This window comes from Vitis riparia, chromosome 5, assembly GCF_004353265.1.
Source record: "Vitis riparia cultivar Riparia Gloire de Montpellier isolate 1030 chromosome 5, EGFV_Vit.rip_1.0, whole genome shotgun sequence".
Lineage (NCBI taxonomy): Eukaryota > Viridiplantae > Streptophyta > Magnoliopsida > Vitales > Vitaceae > Vitis > Vitis riparia.
The window spans coordinates 3386353-3402537 of NC_048435.1; the positions used below are offsets into that span (position 1 = coordinate 3386353).

At 37.2% G+C, this 16185-nt stretch overlaps 2 protein-coding genes across 4 annotated transcripts; one reads left to right on the top strand and one right to left on the bottom strand.

The window, feature by feature from the left end:
* The first annotated feature begins 48 nt into the window (after nt 1-48).
* Nucleotides 49-8491, top strand: LOC117914239. Its single transcript, XM_034829481.1, has 11 exons — nt 49-203; nt 360-484; nt 1481-1879; nt 2107-2163; nt 2720-5241; nt 5328-5597; nt 5678-5758; nt 7226-7337; nt 7426-7492; nt 7789-7850; nt 8144-8491. Exons 2-11 carry the CDS (start codon nt 370-372, stop codon nt 8296-8298), a joined length of 3840 nt encoding a protein of 1279 aa, XP_034685372.1. The 5' UTR covers nt 49-203; nt 360-369; the 3' UTR covers nt 8299-8491.
* A 94-nt stretch (nt 8492-8585) lies between these two features.
* LOC117914240 lies at nt 8586-15534 on the bottom strand. Of its 3 annotated transcripts, XM_034829483.1 has the most exons (9): nt 15314-15530; nt 13381-13606; nt 13193-13242; nt 12533-12662; nt 11771-12083; nt 11289-11361; nt 10228-10318; nt 10069-10148; nt 8586-8915 (listed from the first exon to the last, which is right to left on the bottom strand). In XM_034829483.1, the coding sequence occupies exons 1-9, from the start codon at nt 15365-15367 to the stop codon at nt 8781-8783; spliced, it is 1152 nt and encodes a 383-aa protein (XP_034685374.1). In that variant the 5' UTR covers nt 15368-15530; the 3' UTR covers nt 8586-8780. The 3 variants fall into 3 exon arrangements, with proteins under 3 accessions (XP_034685374.1, XP_034685373.1, XP_034685375.1); XM_034829482.1 differs by having other exon boundaries at nt 13193-13606; nt 15314-15528; XM_034829484.1 differs by lacking the exons at nt 10069-10148; nt 10228-10318 and having other exon boundaries at nt 13193-13606; nt 15314-15534.
* Nucleotides 15535-16185: the final 651 nt, after the last annotated feature.

Consider the following 16185-nt stretch of genomic DNA (forward strand, 5'->3'; position numbering starts at 1 on the left):
GTTAGAAAGCCACTGTGGACTCGCAGTATGTCAGTAAAATCGGCCCAAGAAATTGGCTCCCTTTTCCCTCCAAAAATCAACCTCTATATGTCCCCCACTCTCCCTCTTTTCCCTCCAATCCTCTCTCTCTCTTCTCTCCACTTCCACTTTCACTTTCCCTCCACTCTCCTCTCTCCTCTCACTACATTCTCCCCCTTCCTCTGGTACGATTCTCGCTAATATTTTCCTTTACTTTTCGATCTTCATTCCGAATTTTCTTTTATTAGTTTATTTATTTATCATTAGTCTATGAATTCCATTACTATAACTCTATTAGGATCTTAATTTTATTTATTTTTGGATCTTTATCTCAATTGCAGATAAATCGAGATGGGTTCCCTTGGAGATAGTGATGACGAAATCGACGACACCCAACCTCTTGCTGATATTTCCGATTCCGAAACCCAAAACTTTGATGCTCTGTCTTCTCCCTCTTCGTTGTCTGGTAATTATACTTAATCCTATATCGTTTCCTAATTTATGTTAGCCTTTTTAAGTGTTTTTGCCCAAATTTTGATTCTAATGATAAAGGAGCCCGTCAGGTGCCCTGGTTAGGGCGAATGCCAGGATGTGTGGTAGAGGCGCACGGTCCTGGTTCGATTCCTGGTGCTGGTTGTGGCTGCTGCGATCAGCACCTGAACTTTGGGCCCCCACAGAGAGTCCGAAGGGCTCGGCCGTGGAAGTTTCCTCGGTTATCTAGAAAAAAAAAAAAGAAGGAAGGAATCTTGATTGAATCACAATATGTAGCTTGTGTTAGTTATGTAGCAGGAAAAAAGTCGGGAGTTTGGTTTAATACATTGGCTGTAGAAGGAAGATTTTTTGTAAAAGAATGATGAACTTCCCATGGGAGGGAGAGAGAAAGTTGGGGAATCTATGGGCTCTGTTTGGATCTCTAAAGTTCCATCTGGAACTCAGAAAATGTGGGGTAAATGAAAGGAAAATAAATGAAGGAAACTACAAATTTGAGTTCAGTTAATTTTTTTATTCAATCCTTTTCAAAAATTTTCTATCAATAAAAGATGAAGAAAAATCAAATAATTTTCATTGTATTTTCTAGGGAAAACCAATGGAGAGTTTGAGATTTTTCCTATTTCTTTCTTTCCTTTGTCCAGTGCTTTCCAAGAAAAACAAAGATAAAAACTGAGGGAAAGGAAGCAGAAATCCATTTAAAGTTATTTTTGTATTCTTTTTCTACATTCTTTCAGGTATGCTAATGAAACAATGGAGTTGGTTCCCCTTTTTGTGTTGTCCATCTTTTAGGTTTGTGATCAGGGTTTTGGAGTTAATGTGTAGATAGCTAGCTTTTAGCACCTTTGCTATTTTGATGTGGGACCAAGGCCTCATGTAGTGGAATCCACATGTATGAATTTCACAAAAAAGAAAGAGTGATATTCGACAGTTCTTTTATTATGATTTTGACAATTTGCTTGAAAACAATCAGGTGAGAAAATCAAAGATTGGAATGCTGATGCAGTGCAATTTCTACAAAATACTGTACCTTTTGATGACACTGTTCCGCTTGAAGATGCATTTGAAACCCAATTGGTGAATCTTAGTGGTGAAACCCAAGTTTTGGATGATCCTGATTGCACTGAGAATATAAGAACCCAATTATTGGATGGGTTCGATGATGAAGTTGTCATTGAAAGTGATGGTGAAGGAACGGATAGAACTGAAGTTCTGAGTGATAATGAGGGTTTATCTGATGATAACTCTGTGAGAAGCATAGGTGTTTTCCCAGTAGACAAAGAAAATGTGCATCACGTTTCTGCTTGTGAACAGGGTGAAAAGGGAAGTCTGTTGGAACCCCATCCTTCGATTGGTGAACAGTGCAATGCAGGTATGTCTGTTCTAAACTCCATTGCAACATGGTTTGTTTATTACTTCAAAATTTTCATCCTTTTATGTCTTAAAGCTCAATTTTGCATGTGTGTGTGTTTTTAAGTTGTTTATCAATAAATGAAAATTGGTGTTCAGCTTTTTTTCTTCATCAGTTGTCTTTTGCAAGCATTACTGTTCCTACTGGCCATCCAAAATGGTAGTCACGTCCTCCTTCTTTCCTTTCAGAACACAATGTTTCTACTGTGACACCGCTGGAACAAGGCACCCTGGAACCTGAACCTGGTATTTACTTTTCCCCTTCATTAATAATATAACTTAGGTCTTTCATGCAATCATTGTATGTCAACCCCTTCAGTCAACTTGTTGTCTGGTTTGAATGAATTATGGGACCTCAAAAGTCATCTAATGTCTCAACTTACCAAGAAATTTTTTAATATTTTGTAAATTTTTCCAGACTCATTAGTGATTCAAGAGATATCATCATCATTATGTTCATGAGAATCAAGGTTAGTTTTGAATGAATTTGTCTGGTGCTTTTTGTCATTGCCATTGTTATTGCATTTCCTTCCTTGGGACTTGCAGTTTAAAGCTTTGCTGAAGTTTTCAAATACGTCTTGTAGGCTAAGTAGGCTTCTTGAACTTAAATTATGTGCATAATTAGTTAGACATGGTTCAAGATCGACTTTATTTCCAATGTCAGATTTAATTTCATATACAATGTTAGAAGATAGAACAAAGTATCCTAAAACTACTAGACCTAATTTTATTAAGTGCACTATGATAAGTACCTGCTGTTCTAAACTTCAGTTTTTTTTTCAATTATCTTCTTGTTACTCAGGATCTGTTCCAAGGGGGTTTACTTCAGTTCGTGCTGCAGCTTTGCGGGCCTCTGGTTTAGCAGCTCGTGCTATGACTCTTAATGGAACCAAGAGTGGGCCTTTGAAACAAAATGATGAGGAAAATAAGATTTCTTCTATAAGAGGCCAATCAGCAGTTGGGGCAGAAGTTGCTCCAGAAAATTGTTTTGGGGAATATAATGAGGGATTAAGGAACGAAACCAAATGCAGGGTTAGTAGATCTACAGTGAGAAAACTTTTTACTGAGGATACATTTGCTGAGAAAAGCAGATCCACTAACAACATTCATAGCAATGATGAAGGAACAGACTTGTCTCAATTGCTTGCCTGTGGTAACAAGTCAGCAGGGTTGAGCTATGTTGACTCTCAAGAGCCTGAAGAGGCATCCCAAGCCAATGCACTTGATTTTGTGGACAGGTTTCTTCAAGTTAATATGCTGGAGTTTGATCAAGAAGTTGATCATGGGAAGACTACCAAAACAAAATCAATTACTGTCTCAAGTGCAAAAGGGCCTCAAAGTTTGGCCAAGGCATCCAATCATAGAAACACAGTTGGGCAATCGGAGATTTTTGACTGGGATGATAACCGTGAGGATGAAGGTGGCGGAGAATTTTTCTGTCATAGAAAGGAAGAATTATTTGATCACAAACATCATGGGCGGATATCTTCTTCTGAACCTCGGAAGACCAGGCAGGCTGACTTGAAAGGAAGCCAAGTGGATGAGTTCAGGAATAAGGAAGAGAAATTGAAGATCCACCATAAAATAATGAATTTTGTTCATTCTGAGCCAAGATTAGTCAGGCCTAATTCAAAAGAGAATGACAAGATATTTCAAGATGATAATATGAAAATAAAAAAGAATCTTGCAAATGAGTTGGATGAGCAGTTAAATGCAGAATCCTCAGGAGGAGAGTTTGAAGCCACTGGTGCTGACATGGATGTGCCTGACATGCTAAATGTAGGTTTTGACACTCAAATGGCTGCTGAAGCTATGGAAGCCTTATTTTATGGGTCATCCCTTAATAATGGTGATGTTCATGAGGCTTGTCAAGGTAACCATAATTCCAAGGGTTTGCCCAAGAGGGAGAGGAAGAATTCAGCTTGTACTAAAGAGGATTCATTTCAGAAGAGGGCACATCCTCTGGATTCAGGAGTAATTACAAGACAATCCAAGAAAATGAAGGGGATTGGTGCCAGACTTAGTAAAGAATCTTCAGGTTGCGCACGCTCTAAGAATGTCAGGGAGCAGATTGATGTGGAGCCAGTAAAAGCAAAACCAAAACGGACCAAGTCAAATTCTCAGGAACGCTTTGCCTCCAGGGGAAGTGAAAATGTGGGCAAAAACCCTTCTAAAGTCACCAGGAAAAGAAAGGCAGAAGGAACCTTGGAAAGAAGCCATATTGATGAGGTTGAAGGATGTCATGGCCTAGCAACATCACATAGTCTTATTTCAGTTAAGAAACGGGGTTTACAAGAGGAGCTTGGTACTTTTACACCAGTTGCTTGTCGAACTAGGCATCGCATGGTTGTAAATCAGTTTGAAAGAGCTAAGATCGCATCAAATGATTCTGGTGAAAAAATAAATAATCAGAGAAAGGCTGGTCCACTTAAAGACAGAAGAAAAAGGAGCAAAGCTGTTGATGCCTGTAAGGTGTCAGGTGATAAAGAGAGATTGTCTACATCTGGTTCCAATGGCTCTGGCAAACTTCAGTCTGACAAACTGAGTCATCATGAGCAATCAGATTCAAAGTTAACTGCTATATCTAATGGTGGCAAAATGGATGCTTTGAGCTGTCCTAAACAAAGCAGAACTCATAGAAACTTGTTGGGTCGAGCAAATAGCATCACAGACTTAGATGGTCCACCCAAACCATTTGTTGGACAAGAAGCCATTGAACAATTTATCCCTAGGCAGACAAGGTCAAAAAGCAAAGCTAGAGGCACTTTTTCTGGTTTTGACATGAAGAGGAAAATACAATCATCTTCAAATGCTTCTCTGGGGTTGTCTTCCCTAGACCAGAATTCTGAAGGAATATTGCTAAAGCAAAGTTTAGATAAACCAGGAGCAGGTGATGCTATGCTTAACCGTAGTTCTGTTAATCAGAATAGAAAAAAAATTTCCAGAGATCCGACTGGGGAAAGAGCATCTAAGCATTCTGAGGGGAACAGTGATGCAGATCCCTCATCACCTGCTGAAGGCAGAGAAGGAAATGCTGGGTTAAGGGAGATGTGTAAACCCTCTGGTTCAGTATGTACTACCCCAGTTAACTCTGTGACACCTACAAATGCTGCATCACCAGTTTGTATGGGTAACGAATATGTCAAGCAGTCTTGCAAGAAGAACCTAAGGACATCCCTTTTGAAAGAAATCAATAACTTAACTGACACTGGACCAGGGCCTACTTCTGCAGTAAAAGATTCTAGGAGGAGAAGAGAAATATCGAACGTTCGAGTCTTATTTAGCCAACACTTGGATGATGATATAATTAAGCAGCAGAAAAAGGTAGGCAGTTGTGATTTCTTCAACTCTTTAGCAAATGTCAGTGTTTAAACTGTGCTTTTCTTTTTTTTTTTTCTCTTTTCTCTCAGATTTTGACCCGCCTGGGAGTTTCTGTAGCTTCCTCTATTTCAGATGCCACACACTTTATAACAGATGCATTTGTACGGACAAGGAATATGTTAGAAGCTATTGCATATGGCAAACCAGTGGTGACACATCTATGGCTTGAGAGCTGTGTGCAAGCTAGATGCTTTATTGATGAGAAAGGCTACATACTGAGGGATGCCAAAAAGGAAAAGGAGCTTGGCTTTAGCATGCCAGTTTCATTGGCACGTGCATGCCAACATCCTCTTTTACAGGCAATTTCTCAATCTTATTTTAGTTGAACCAGATGCATTGGCTTGGTTCTGTATGTAATTTTACATCATTGCATCTGCAGGGTCGAAAAGTCTTAATCACTCCAAACACAAAGCCTGGTAAAGAAATAATAGCAAGCTTGGTTAAGGCAGTTGATGGTCAGGTATGTAATCCTTCTAGATTATTTCTTACAGCTAATTTTACCTGCTCCAGCATTAGTAGCATATATCTAAAACTCTGGTTTGTTTCCTTTTTGTTTTTTTTCCTGCTCTTGTGAAAGAAGCCCATTCAGCTGGCTGCATAATGGGGTGTGGCACTCTCACATACCCCTAAACCACCCACACCCCGTCCCCTCCCCTCCCCTCCTCCCCACACCCACCTAACCCAGGTGAAGATGGTATCAAAACCCTAGTCTCTGGTATGAACATCAAGGGAATTTTTGCTTTGAGCAACTTAATAAGCCCACACCTTCAGAATCTGGTTCATCTTACGTCCACGATCTATTGAGTTTCAACCTAGACATAGAACTCCTAGCTCTGGAGCTCAGTTCACTGATTGTACCTTGATGACCTGATCCCCAATCATGTCCCCATGTTTGCTACTTGTCATTGTTGGAAGTGAATATAGCTTTCAATGGAGGTAAATAAGAAGTGGATATAGTAATAAGTGAGGAATCATAAGAAAAAACAGACATTTTGAAACTGGTCCTCGGTTGGGAACCAGTATCAAACAGAAGCTTATTATTCTTGTGCTGTTTATTGCTGCATATCAAGAAATTCCTTGTTAAAACTCAAAGACATATTGTGTTCATATCAATAGATGTGGTCGTATACGTGCCTAACAGTATGCTAAAATATGTTTTAAGAACTAAATCTGATTTTTTTGGTTGTTTTAACATGTTAAAGGTCATGTTGGGATGTCCTTTGAATTTAAACTCCCTGCATGATTAGATGGCTATAGGTTTTCCACTGTATGTGTTCTGAAGTCTGACCTTTAGATTTAGGTTCTTATCACTGAGTACAGTTCCAAGTAAGGTTAATCTACCTCTCATGGCCCCTTTTTGTCAACTTAAGGGTGGTAATAGAAGATTGATATTTTGATGGTTCAGCTAGATGTTAATGATTTAGTGATTGTCTTTAACTGAAGTCTTGTCTCCTACTCAGCCTTTTAATCATTCTTCACAACCAAACTTGCTGAAACAAGAACTAATAAAATGAAATGACAATGATAAATTGAAGTTGTTTCAATGGAATTCAGTTTTGAAATGTTAAAATCTGGTTAGCCTGAGACTATGAAGAGGCAGTTTTGTTGCAAACAGGTCTGGAAGTTTTCATATTCCTAGTGACACTTGTGGTTAGCATCTTAATCAGGATATTTTATTGTGCTGTTAATTATCACCTTTGCTGGTGCTCTGATAACCTAGATGGAATACTGATAATTCTAATATAGTTGCCACCAGCTATAGTTGTGTCTAGTTTGCTATATTTTCTCCTGTTTTAAATTTAGCTGCTGATTCCTGGGGATTTTACTTATGGCTCCTTACCATGAATCTCTCAATCACATTTAGATCCTACTTGATCTTTCAAATCCTTGCTTGAACACTAAATTCCAGTTCAAATGTGTATATCAGCCTGTGGAGAGGATAGGCAGATCTGTGTTGAAGGATGGCAAATTTCCAGATGATCTGTTGATTTTATCGTGTGATGAAGATTATGCAGTCTGTGAGCCTTATCTCGAAAAAGGTTACAAACATTTATAGATTACTCTACTATAAACAATTGATTAAATAGATTTTTTTAAAATGTTGCAAAATTACGTTTATTCTTGCAGGAGCAGCTGTTTACAGTTCAGAGTTGCTACTGAATGGGATAGTCACTCAGAAGCTGGAGTATGAAAGGTGGGTGCTTTTCTAGTAGTAATGGTATCATTTTGGTGAGCTGAAATGAAATAACTTTAATAAAATCGAATATTGGCATCAGAATGGAATGAATGCTGGTTTTTCCATCAGCTATTTTGCTAATCATTCATTCTATATGAAATTCAACCTGTATTTTCTAGTGGCAAAAGAACACTAATTATTATTAAAATTATACTAATGAATTGATTTGGCTCGTGCCTAGGTCTTCCTTGGTGAGCTTAATTGTTGATTGATTCCAGATTTTCTAACACCCTTGCATCTTTGTTTGGTGACAGACATCAGCTGTTCGTGGATAATGTAAAAAGAACCAGATCTACGATATGGATGAGAAAAGATGGTAATCACTTCCTTCCTGTGACAAAACCTAAATAATGTTCTCTTTTCCAACCCTGCTGCATCTCCGTATCAGACGTGTGTAGATCTGTACATATCCTTAACGAAATAGTTTTTGTGTTTAAGTTATAATGATTTTGTGTGAACAGAAGCTTTTGGTGTATCATATTTTTTTTCATCTGTGTTGCTGGGAATATTCTGTGGCTATCCGATAATATATTCGGAGCATGCCATATTGCAAGCAACAGATTTTATTTTTTATTTATTTTTAATATTTTGGTGTGGTCCCCTTTGAAGTTGCCAATCTGAAGCGATGTAGGACACAGTTAAAAGGCCTAAGTTTACTAGATGAAGAGCGGGATGGTTATGAGGTGAATTCAAGGAAAGATGCAGCTCCCAGGGTGAAGCCGGATTATAACTTCCTCAAAAAAGCACTCATCTTATTCCATTGAATTATCTCTGAAAGGATGGTGGGTATTTTTCTTATATAACCAACAGTAAATGGTTGCAGTAGGGTTGATCCATCATCTTCCAACAGTACAAATGTTGCATATGGAAATTAGTCATTGAGCAAGGTCCCCATTTCCTGAATTGTGTATCAAATGTTTGTTACTTCCTTACTGAAGTACAAATGAAAATTCTTTCTTCAATAATTTTTCATGCATTTTTGCATGGGGTGGGTTACCATCCAGTGAAAAGACGTCTGGATTTTGTATATCAAATATTGACAAATACTTCCAAAAAAAAAAAAAGTAGCATATTTATCACAGATTTAGGTTTTTCTTAAGTTCATGTGTGACACTTGGACCACTAAAAATATACATAAAAAAAAAAAAAAAAACAATCTACAATTCTTAATATAATTACAGTGCCTGGGTAGCTAATATGTACTCCAGTGCTTTGTCCGGGCACGTGGTTCCTCTCAGAGGTCTGGTCATACAGGGTTGGAGTTCTGTGTAACCTGAAACCGCCAAGTAAAAAATTGAATGTACAATGAATTGAGGCTCATAGCTATGCCGAAACCCATAACTGCAGAAAGCATTATGGCATAAACCGCCTTCAGATGAAGCTGCAAGAACAAAGTAAAGCTAATGATTAGGCTTTGGTCAACAAACATCAATGATCTGAAACCAAACAAGAAACACCTGATTTTCTTAGAAGCAGACATACAACAGCCTCGTAATAATGAAAGCTTAAGTAGAATAAAGAGACTGGCCATATTAGGTTAGGCTTGGGAACCTAAAGCAACTCTTCATAAATATAATAGCATACATTTGGAAATTAAATGCAGAAAATAACATAGTAAAATTTTCATTTTCTGTGCAGTCCATGAAATAGGCTTCTGACTCGTGTACTTCCAGCAAAAGGCAAAAAATATGCTTTTCTGCTTATCTATTGGCAAAAAGCTGAGAGAAAAAAGGCATATATGTTCACCCTCTTTTCTTAAGGGCCTTTATAAATCTACCACCGGAAGTTCAGGGATGAAAACTAGTCATTAGTCACCAGATATATGGACAAATTTTTGGTAAGAATGAAACCCACCATCCCTAAAATTTCAGGGGCATAGAAAGCATATGGGAAATGGTTTTGACTATAAGGAAAACAAAACTAGTCTCTCTATTAGTAAAATCACATAACAAATACTAATAGCAATGAACCTGCCAAGCCAATCAATATTACTAAAATCTGGGAAACATTCATTAATAACGTTTGCACATAATGAAAATTTGAAGCATTTGAATTTCTGACAAGAGTTGCAGAAAAATCTTGCGTGTATCAGTTCATGCCCACAAGACATGAAGTTATCCTTTTTCATTTTCCAATTATTTAACAAAACACATTTCCCTTTCCCTGGAAATAAAGGAAGAAATTAGCAAGATAATGGTTACAAAAACAATGGAGACAAAGCCTCAAAGAAATCATTTTAGCTCATTCCACATATTAGAAAGACAGATTGGCAGGATCAACATTTTCTTACTTCCATAGCCTTCCTTTGAAATGAATTCTAACAGTGAATTTTGACATTGAAGTAATGGTCATTTATGTTATTGTTGTACTCTGACCAGCTCGGTAGCACTCTTGTTTTATTTTTTGCAAAAAGAAGTCGGAACAAAGCATCCTACTTTTATGAGCAATGAAATGAAAATTATGAGACTTCAGTGATGGGAATGGAGGAAGCCATCATCTTATGCATGAAATTATTATACCAAAGCATTACTCACCAAACTATAGAAAAGATGGACGATTATGGCCACAAGCGCAAACTCAAGAGCAGCATATGTCCATATATACTCCTTGATTGCTGCATGTGAAACAGCTAATACTTTAACAATTATGATTCATATAAAACACTTGCTGCATTTCCTGAAACTCAAACATACCTAGGATAATTGCAAAAATAGACGCCAAAACACCCAAAGTAAAAGAAAATGGTGCTGCAACTACAATTGCTTGAGTCTTCATGTCATGAATCTGTCATATGGATGGCATAGAATTAATACCACTATATGGAATATCATGGTAAAAATATGCACAACAAAGGACTGAAACCAGTTTGGCCTTTCTCTCTATGCGTATAAGATGTCACATATTTTCGTGTGTACACTAATGAATGCTAGTCATCAAGAAAAATAAATTTCATATTAAAAGCCTAAAAATGGCCAACTATAATGATGAATGCACAATGTTCATTTCTTTCCACTCTCAACAGTAGTTGAGAAGGCATCACATGAAGTGATGCAAGAAAGAGAAAAGGAACTAGCTTCTAATATATACATGTATATGCTATAATATCAAATATGTTAAGGGAACTATGCATGAGATACCAATAAAAAAGAGTGGGAAAGGCAAGAAACCTCATGAAAATAGTAATATAAAGCCAAATAATGACATAAAATGAAGGGCAATTTTGATGCTCATGGTATATGCCGACAAGCCTGATGAGTCTGGTGAGGTGGGTTGATGCTCAAGAAGTCAAATACCTGATAATATATCTAGTCTTCAAACTGCAAGCGCCAATCCACAGATCTGGCTTAACTCAGTTTGAGAAACTAGATATGCCCTAACCTTTGCATTTATTCAGGATGATGTCCAAACATCTTTGAATTTAATCTGTTGAGAAACACACTTGTCCCATCTAATCAACAAATACTCTTTTTTTCCCTTTTGCTTGAGTCTTAAACCTGTGCTTTAGGGATCTCAGTTCAGTCTCTAGTGAGGATTCCTCCACTATTCAGATAAGAGATGGTCCACAACTGGTTCTGTTCCAACTCAATATCACTTCAGATCAATTCTTGTTTAATGAAAATTTTAAGAACCTAGAAATGAGCCATTCTGGTCAATTATTCAACTTCTCTGGAAGCATTTGCCTTCCCCCCTTTTTCTTATATAGAAGATAAATGTATCTATTTTCAGAGCTATTTCTCAGAGAAAAATGGCCTACCAGGAGCTGCTCAAGGAAGAAGAAATAGCATATCGTGCTAATCAAGACAAGAACCACAAAGTCCTGCCAAACACTGCATAAACCATGCATTTAAATATGCATCAGAATAATCATAAATGGCCATAATATGAAACAAAAGGAAATTGAATTCATAAGCCATTATTAATATTTTCATCTAGTTTCTCTTGACAAAAAAATTTAGTGGAAAGTTTTGATAGACCGGCTTGACATTGAAATGAGTTAAATATAATTTTGGCCAACTGAGTAAGTTTATGGAGAGCCATGGTTTAAGACTGACTTCAAATGTTTTGAGCAGGATAGGCAGCAAAGTGTGAAGTTTGAGTTGAGCTAACTTAATGCAATGTTAAAAAAGGACATAAGATGTGTTGAGCAACATGGGGTCCAGACTGTTATTACTGACCCTTTAAAACCTTGATATTAGAAGTAAGAAGTCAAATATGATAAGGCTCACATTGCATCACCTTACTGATCGTGAATTTAAACTCTGTTGATTATGTGCCTGTCTGTTATCCCTTTGAGCAGAAGTTGGCACCCGAAGCAAGGTTACAGGTAAGTTCTGAACCTCCTGCCCACAGACATCGCAAGTCTTATTTCCTTTTGTAGTGAACCACTTAATCGCACAGTCTTCATGTAAAAGTCTGAGGGCACCTTTGCAACTGCATTCCATCTTGAGTGTGTTTCCTTCTTCACAAACATCAAAACAGATTCTGCAAACTGCCTCCTCTTCAGGAATCTCTTCGTCTTCATTTTGCATAGGAACGGGAGTAATTTGATCTGATTTTCCAACAAGACAAGTTGCAGAGAGAATAAAGTGAAAAGGATGATAACCAGGAAATGATTAGATATAAAAAAGTTGACCATCATGTATACTTATTTGGGCAGCCTTTTGATAGATATTTATAATCCTTATATAAGATGGCCCACAAATCAAGGAATTGGCCAACCTAAATGTGAAAAGTAATACTATCAAACATCTAAGTTCTGAGTGTTTATCAATATGGATGATCACAAGCTTGACTTGGTGAGAAAATTTTCAGAACAAAAATATTACTTAGATATGCAACCAAAGCTTTTAAAAAATCAGTAGAAGTGAGTGTCAAAACTTTCTACTATATATAGCAAGTCCTACCCATGAGTTGGCACAATAATTTATCCATCGTTGAATTGAAGGAGCAACATAAATAAGGGATGGAAATATCTGAGTATATGGGTACACAACATACCATCACCAGATTCAGTCTGAACCTGTTCATGTCGAGTAGCAAAAGATACAGATCTTACAATGACAACATTTCGACCAGGTATGGACAGGGACCTTGAGACCACAGGATCCACCATATGAACTGGCCCTTTCTGCACAAAAGACCATAATTCAGTCTAACTTCTACATTCTTAAAATATTTCTAGAGCCACTGATTGGGGCACTCCCCCTGCTTTCAATACAACAGTGGCCAGCTCAACCCCCACAGCTCCCTCCCCTCTCCTTTCTATTCCCCTTTATAGGCTCCCTATTATTGCATAATATAAACATGTTAGAACAATTTAACTAGACAAGAAAGTTCTTTGATTCCATAGAAGATTTGCCCATTTTAAGAGGAGTGCATAAATCGGCCGGCCGACATGAAAATAATTAAAAGTGATGATGCACTTCAGGAATGCCTTTTTTTTTATTATACTGATTTAATAGGGTATAAATGAAAATTGTACAGTCACTCAAACTTAGTTTCTGGGAAACTTCTCAAAAAACACAAGGAAGTTAATTACTTTCATAAAGAGCATATAACAATCTATCTTTCCATCAAACTATCAATTGTTTGTGACTCAAACATAATCTTAAATAGCTATCTGAAATGACACAGACCAAGCAAAATAAGAGCACTTACATGTGACCTGGGACGTTCATTATACGGCCTTGCTGAAGTAGGTGTAGAAACTGAAGGGGACAAGTTTGATGCATGTGAAACAGGAAGAGAATTAGATCTTTTCCAATTAAAAACATCCATGAAGTTGGACAACCTAGGACTTTCTGCAGTTGGCTTGCTATCTGAGTTGAGGAGGGAGCTTCTCTCACCATCAGGTAAAGCAGTCTTTTTTTTGAAGCTTAAACCCCGTAACAAGCCCTTTGAAGGTGAAATACCTTTTACGGATCCTTGAGATTGGAGTAAACCTTTTCCACTCCTGCTATTGACAAAATTTACAGATCTAGGGGGTATTTGAAGTGAAAGATCTGGCCGCTTCTCCCTTGGTCCTGAATCTATAACAACTTCATTTGTGCGTTCCAGAATTTGGAGATTTGCCTGCATGTAATAAACATTTCAACACCACCTCAAGTCCTTTGGTATTTAAGCTCTTAGAAATGTGACACATCAGGATTAGATTAATGTCATCTAATAAAAGTTGAATGCTGATTTTGAATCCTGCTCTGAGGAATGCATAAAGAAACAAACATCCACAGTTCTTACAATATGAACATTGTAATGAATTATTTAATATTCAAATTTAACTAAAACTGCTTCTGCTGATGAGATGTTTGGCATATATCTGCACCCTTATATTAAAAGAAACAAAATTTACAAAGCATGCACAGCAGGTAAAAATCTGTCCTGAAGAAAGCCCACTATGGCCCAAATAGGCAGTCATCAAGTAAATTGATATTTCAAATTTCAGTGGCCCATCCAGCGAATAAGAATAGAGGAGAGTCCAAAATTCAGTATAACTAACCATGTTCAAGACAGTACCAACTTATCGGGTATCATCTTGCAAAGTGATTGCTCTGCTTTTCCAAGTAAGAAGGTCATCATAAAACCACATCAGCAACTAGTACATTGACCCCTAGATTTATCTCATTGATAGGGAGCGGAAAGGTGCACTCTCTTCAATCCTCCCCAGATATTTCTTTATGGTTAGGACAATAAACTCACCTCCCATGAGGTGAATCAAGATTAATTTTGATGAATACACTTTAGGCACCCTGAGGACCATCGAATTGCAAGTGGTCTCAGGAATCAGTGCTCTGATATCAATTTGCATTCTCTTAAACCATTTGCTAGGAGAGTTGCCATTAAGGTGGAGGCTAGTGCTCTTCTGGCTGTCATTAATATCCAAAGGTTTTGTCCTCCAGCCCTCCATAATATCTTGGCAGAGGATGATTCCGCCACTTTCATGTAGATCGACACTGTACAGGAAGCTTCATGCCTTGGCTTTGAAGCTAGCAGTTCACTTTTCTTTTCTTTGGCATATGATATAGTGACTGAAAGGCCAACTTTGTTACTAATATAAAGCTTGTCAAAATAACTTCAACTGGAAGTTTAGTTCCTGACTGACCCTCTTTGCATTTAGATCTATAAGCCCCTTTCTCCTCTCAGTTTTGTGATTGATTGACAACCCATACATCCTTGTTCCCTTCTTTTTTTAATATGATTTCAATTCTTACACAAAAACAAATAAAAATAAAGAATCAAAACAAACCTAAAAGGATGCACAGATAATTGATATTCTTGAACTAGCTCATTATTACCTTCCCTTTTTTTCAAATAAAACTACCTAAATTAGACGTCCTAATTTCCTGCAGAAAATATTCCCAGAGAATATCTTGGGCACAGCCCATTTAAAATGGGTAATCGATTAAGCCATAAATTCTATCAATTCAGTATGATAAACAGCAGCCCTAACACTGGGATAACACACATCCAAACAACATCTTCAATGATACTAAAATAAGTAACAACAACCCCAAAAAAACTCCAAATAAGAATAAAATCAAATGGAAGACCACTCTTTCAAATAAAAGTACATCACACTCACATAATTAAGAAACAAAAGCAACCATCCAAAGGATTCGCCGTAACTCAGTTAAGGCAAAATCCAAAGCCAGATTCCACAACCCACACATAATCATCGTCAAAAACAACAGACATCCAGACCCCTCTCTTAAACTTTCCTAAACCTAATTTCTTGAAAAACAAAGCATAAAAGAGAGAGAGAGAAAAAAAAAAAAAGCAAACCTGTGGAGAAGAAGCCTCAGAAGCCCCGGCAGTTACAGTCTGGGCAGTGTGCATTCTTCAGTCCTCCAGAATCTCGAAACACTAATCCAAAAATGAAAAACAGGGATTTAGAGGAAGAAGAAGACGGGACGCACCTGGGAGTAATGTGCTTAAGAGAATGGGTTGGCCTGGAAGATGACGGTCCACCTAATCAGGTCAGATGCAGCATGACCCATCCGATGTTGTCGTCTTCTCCTTCAACCCTCTGTTCCCACACGCGCCCTTTCTTTTTTTACCACAACCTACTCGCTTACTCTGATCGAAACCTGTCCCTTGAAGCATATTTTATTTTCCCGCTAAACATTTGCCGCGTGCGCCTCTTTCACGCCAAGTACACCTTAAACCAGCCCTCACATTTAACTCCGTCCGAACGCCGTCAGGCAAGAATCTTTTGCCCTCTTTTAATTCCCAGTGAAATATATTTTAATAATTTTTTATGTAATCGGAAAATCATTACATGATTTTGGAGACATCCAATTAAAATAATCCCACAAAAATATATTTAAAAAAAAAAAAAAACATACAGCATGATCCACACCGTTTTTCATCAAATCTTTAAAAAAAAAACATACAGCATGATCCAAACCGTTTTTCATCAAATCTTTTCTACCAATCTCACGCCTTCCAAAAATACAAGAGGTACTTCGAACTATCCGTTTTTAACTTCTTTTTTTAATATTTTAAAAAAATTATCTTTTAAATATTATAAAAATTAAAAATATTTTTTAAATCAATCTCAAATATATCCTTATTCAAATAATGAATTAATTATATTTACAATATAATTTTTTAATCTAAATATTTATAATTTTATTCATTTTATGAGTGCAAAT